Here is a 5,092-nt window from a genome sequence, read left to right on the forward strand (position 1 = left end):
TTTTAGATATAAATTAGTAGAGAATTCATGTTAAACAACCAACATAGATTGTATAACCAGCAATGTTCAAATAAAAACCAGGCAGAATTTATTTACAAAAGTTTTAGATTTCATTGCAATACAACTTGCATAAATTACTAGAAGCTTTATATCATTATAAAAATAAATATCAAATTTGTTTCCACTTCTGAAGACTCAAGTTCTTCAATCACGTTAGTTCTACCGTGTACATTTTTTTTTTTACAAATAAATTTTACAGCAAGTCCTAGCACATCTATAGAATATATACCGTGGCAATGAAGTGATCAAGATATCCTGAGAAAAAACAGATTGTTTCCAAAAGTCACACAAACATGGGGAAGCTATACTATGCCAATAAATTCACATATGCCCAACAACATGTGTCCAGTCCTTAGAGTCTGTGGGTTGGTAGTGCATCCTCTCTTATAGTGGCACAAGATGTGGTCCGGATTTCCACATCTGGGGTTTGTATCTGTGTACGTATGAGCTTGGGGAAGGAGAATGGCCTCCTGACTTTTATTTTTATTTTTTCCAAAGCAATTGTGACACCTACCTGTGGACCAAGGAAAAAACCAAATCATGCCAAATTCTTCAGTTCCACACCAACACGTTATCAAAAAACACGTAGCTACTGCCTCTGCCTCTTTGACCGTTTTAGGGTCTAGATTACTAATGCTGCCCAGTAGGAAAATAATGTCTGTAACAGCTCTGGGCTAGGAGAACTAAAGATTCTAGTGTGTCCTATGAAAGGCCAGTCCCTGGTTTTTCAGAATTTTATTCTAAAAACAGCATCCATTGAAGGTATTAATGCCCGAGTTTCTGCACAACTCCCTCATCAAGCAAGGCATCCTTTATGTATCTAAAACAGTTCTCAATGACACAGAGATGCCCAGATCATTTAAACCATCATCAGCCAACAGCAATAGTGGTGGGGTATATGTTATACATTTGGGGATATGAATGTGTGCTCGTGTGTGTGTGTGTGTGTGTGTGTTTGTGTGTGTGTTCCGATTAAAGAAGTGATTCTTCAAAGAAGAACTTGAGTAGAAATGAAATCTATAAAATAGAAGGCAAAGAGGCTAGAAGGAAGCCCTGGACAAGCTGACAAGCAACACTTGACAAGCAAAACCCGCACCACACTACACAGGGCACAGGTTTGGGGCTGGAGGGCGCAAAGGGAACCCACTTACTTGCACTGCTGAGCTTGGCCCTCCTATAGGTAGGGCTGGACGCCTGCGCCAACAACCGCACAGCCCTCACTGGCATCTGTCAGGGGAGGGGCAGACAGTGAGGACAGGCTGCAACCCCTGGCAGCTAAGCACCTATCAGCTCTTATCCCTGCAAGGAATGCACACTCCCAGGGAATCTTAAGATCCATTTCACTTATGTTCCCTCCTTGCCCCTTCCTTTCTTCCTCTCCTTGAGCCCCCATCTCAGGGATGCCGAATTAGGAACAACGTAGGCGGTGTAAGAAAATTAGACCTCTGAGAGTTCCCTAGAACCTGTGCTTTCCTCAAGTCAAAGTCAGAAAGGATTCCGTTAAGCTCCACTTAACCAACACCACAGCGGGAAAACTACACCCAGCAGAGAGTCAAGCTCATTTTTCGTTGCCTTGCAGTTTGCCAAACCAAAATAGTTACGATGATAGTATTAATAGTAAATTAAATAAGGAGGAAATAAAACAGGGTAGATCTAAAAAGAGGGCTAGTCCTCTTTCTCACACTGACTTACTTCCCTAATTCTGGTCTGGCAAGTGGCTCTGTCTGTCCAAAGGTTTCCCACTCCCGGAGCCTTTCCCAGGTTTTCAGCTCCCTCCTGACTCACCAGGATCCCTCCCCGCCGGCCTCAGGCAGCCTACCTTTCTTGGGCTCGTAGCCGCCGCCCGGAGGCCTGTAGTGGGACTCCAGCGGGTGCGAGCCCGCCTTGCCCGCGTCGCTAGCTGCCTTGGGCACGGCGTGCAGTGTCTCGCCTGGTGCGGAGGCCGCCGCGTTGTACCGCAGAAGGCCCTGGCCTTGCAGCGCGGCATTCAAGTTCCCGTAGTTTGTGTAATTGCCATAGAAAGGCGACGTATAGTAGAGGTGGCGGCCCAGCAGCGGAGAGGCTGAGTAGGGCGAGCCTCCCGGAGGGGCCCCAGATGAGGCGGGCGCGGCGGCAGCTGGCAGACCCGGAGGTACGCAACCCGGGCCCAAGCTTGGTTGCTTGAGGTCCGAAGTGGCGATCTCGGCCAGCGACCACAGCTTGGGCTTGTTGGCGGGCGGCGGCGCTCCAGGCGACGTCCGGCTGCCTAGGGGCGTCTTGCCACCGCTGCCACCGCGCGGCGCGACTTCGGGCGCCGGGCTCAGCAGGGGTGCCTCCACGCCCGTGAGTGGCGAGGAGGTCACGGGCTTGGGAGGCGTCAGGTCCCGCTCGCACTCATCTTCTTCATCCTCCTCATCCTCCAGGTCCTCAAACTTGTCCTTACACTCGGAACCCGATTCGCACAAGGGATCCCTTGCGCGGCAGGGCAGTTTCTCCCCGTCTGACTCCGCCGAGCACGAGTGGTCCGTGAGCGAGTCGACGTGCAGACTGATTCCTGCGGGGACGCGGACACGGTGGGCAAAAAGTTGGGCCAGCGCGAGCACCCACAGTCCATCCGCCCAACGTCCTGCACTGGGCCTCCCCACGACCTCGCACCTCACCCCCAAGGCAGCGTTAAGCGCGGCCCCAACATCTCCGCAGTGCCCGAGTACTCTCCAAGGCAAAACCCGCGGGCCGGACCCAAGCCGCTTAGCGGCTTTTGTAGGCCCCGGCCCAGCGTAGCAGGTGCGCAGGGTCAGCCCCAACCACAGCCCGCCTGGGAAGAAAGCTCCTTGAGCCCTTGCACCGACCGCGGCCCAGCTCACCTTCATCCTCGGCCGAGGTCTCGGTGCCATCCTGAGCCTTGTCCGGATTCTCTTCCTTGTTCCTGGCAGCATCTCCTTCGTCCTCGTCCTCGTCCTCGCTTTTGTTCCTCGGGGCCCAGGTCATCTTGTTCTCCTTCTTGAGGCGTCGGCGCGCGTTGGCGAACCAAGTGGAGACCTGCGTGAGGGTCATCTTGGTGATGATGGCCAGCATGATCTTCTCTCCCTTGGTGGGGTACGGGTTCTTGCGGTGCTCGTTGAGCCAGGCTTTTAGGGTGGCAGTGGCGTCCCGCGTGGCATTCTTGCGGTACGCAGGGTCGTTGAGCTGGTATGGGTAGGCCGCGCTGCCATATGGGTGATAGCTGATAGCGCCAGTCATTCCGGTGGTGTGCGTGTCGTATGGCGAGCCCTGGAAGCCACAATAGCCTGTGAGTGGAGGGTGCATGGGCCCCTCAGGCAACACCCCCCCCCCTCCCAAGGCGACCCTCCGTTCGCCCCCTCCCCACCCACCGCTGCCTTTCTTGCTTGGCTTCTCTGAGCTAGGAACCATTCTGCAGAGAGCCTGAGAAACATAAGGCCAGTTGTCGGGAACAAAACTCCTGCCTTTCGATTCTAGAATTTTGTTTTTAAACTATCTCACTTCTTTTTTTTTTCCCTGAAACGACCTAAGTTCCCGAGTAGCTCAAACAATGTCTGCAAACACATTCTCTGGAGAATCCCGCAGTTCAGCGAGTAGTTTCTTGATATCTAAATTTTGTCGGCGGCTTCCCGCGCTGCTCCCCACCCTCTTCCCTCCTTTATTTAGTTAAAAACAGTTCGGAACCTCAGTCTGCAATTCACTCTTTAAAGCTGATAAATCCAATTTGCAACTCAGAAGCCAGCCAGTTTTTCCAATTCTACTTAGTAATTAGCATTTTAATTCATCCTTTACTGTTTAAACACGAGGTGTTTGTAACCTTCTCCCAAGGCCTGGTTTCCACCCAGGGAATCCCACCTGGGGTCTAACTCCCCACCCCCTGCCTCCACACGTCCTCACGAGCCCCCAAACTGCTGCGACACACTCTGGTGAGGCCCACTATCAAAACCCAGAGATGTTCAGGAGAATCCCGGGTTTCTAGAGCTGGAAGCCCATAGGCCGCGCACGAACTCTGGCAGCACTTAGTGGGTACCAAACCCGGCAACATATTTTTTGAAAGCCAGATCTGAGAGATAGATAAAGGCCAAGACTAGAGAGAGCTTAGACCCGGGTCTAAGGGCGGCAGCCGGAGGATCGGTGCCCTACCTCAACTCGGTGATCCCGCCACTACTAGCTGGTCAAGAAACCAGAACCCTATGGCAGTGGCCTGGGCAGCAGGGGCCCTCGACTTAAAACCTTGCCGGAGATCCGCGGGCCGATTCTGCAGCCCCAGCAATCCGTAGGCGCGGATTAGAAATAACTAATGGCTCCGGCCCGGGTGGAGTAGCACCTCGCACGGTCTTAGGAGAAATCATCCCACAGCCGCTGAGGGTCACCCGGTCCCTTGTTTCGCGTAGCGGCGGGTGCTGGTGACTCCCGAGCCGCCACCCGTGCCCTGTATCCATTACCCCCCTCAATCCAAGCCAGGGTCGGTGGTCTCCCAGCCCCCACCCAAAAGCGGTTACCATGTAGGACGGGAAGCCCGCGGCGGCTGCAGCGGCTGCGTCTGCCGAGTATTGCAGCGGGCTGCCGAAGCCGGTCGCCGCCTGTGCTGTGAAGGCCGCCGAGCCGGGGTACGGACTGAACGCGGAGCCCGACGCCGAGCGCGCCAGCTCCTCGCTGCGCGGCGCGGCCAGCGCGGACGCGCCGTACGCGGGGCACGAGTAGAGCGCCAGCGAGCCGGGCGCTTGGTACAGGTAGCCCTGCGGGTAGGACATGGTGGGCGCGGGGCGCGAGGCCCGCGTCACGCAGAGCAGCGGGCAGCGCGCGCGGCGCCCTCCATCCACGCCCGGCCGGGGCGCACCGGGGCTACGGGCCGGGGCAGGCTGTGCTGGGCACTATCCTGGGAGGCCCGCGGGACGGCGGATCTGCGGGACGGCGGCGGTGGCGGTGGCGGTGGCGGTGGCGGCAGCGCGGAGCCGGTGGGCGCAGCCGCGCGCCAGGCCGGCGGTCGGGGTTTGGGGGAGTCTGCAGTCGGGAGTGAAGAGTTGAGGAAGGAGCGCTCGAGTTTCCGAGG

The 5,092-nt window shown here is 55.5% G+C and overlaps 1 protein-coding gene across 1 annotated transcript; it reads right to left on the minus strand.

Moving 5' to 3' along the window:
• Positions 1-1,234: 1,234 nt before the first annotated feature.
• On the minus strand, positions 1,235-4,793 carry Irx2 (iroquois homeobox 2). Its single transcript, XM_038324291.1, has 4 exons — positions 4,542-4,793; positions 2,904-3,309; positions 1,880-2,593; positions 1,235-1,287 (listed from the first exon to the last, which is right to left on the minus strand). The coding sequence occupies exons 1-4, from the start codon at positions 4,791-4,793 to the stop codon at positions 1,235-1,237; spliced, it is 1,425 nt and encodes a 474-aa protein (XP_038180219.1).
• Between the last annotated feature and the right edge of the window lie 299 nt (positions 4,794-5,092).

This window comes from Arvicola amphibius, chromosome 3 (genome assembly GCF_903992535.2).
Source record: "Arvicola amphibius chromosome 3, mArvAmp1.2, whole genome shotgun sequence".
NCBI classification, from domain to species: domain Eukaryota; kingdom Metazoa; phylum Chordata; class Mammalia; order Rodentia; family Cricetidae; genus Arvicola; species Arvicola amphibius.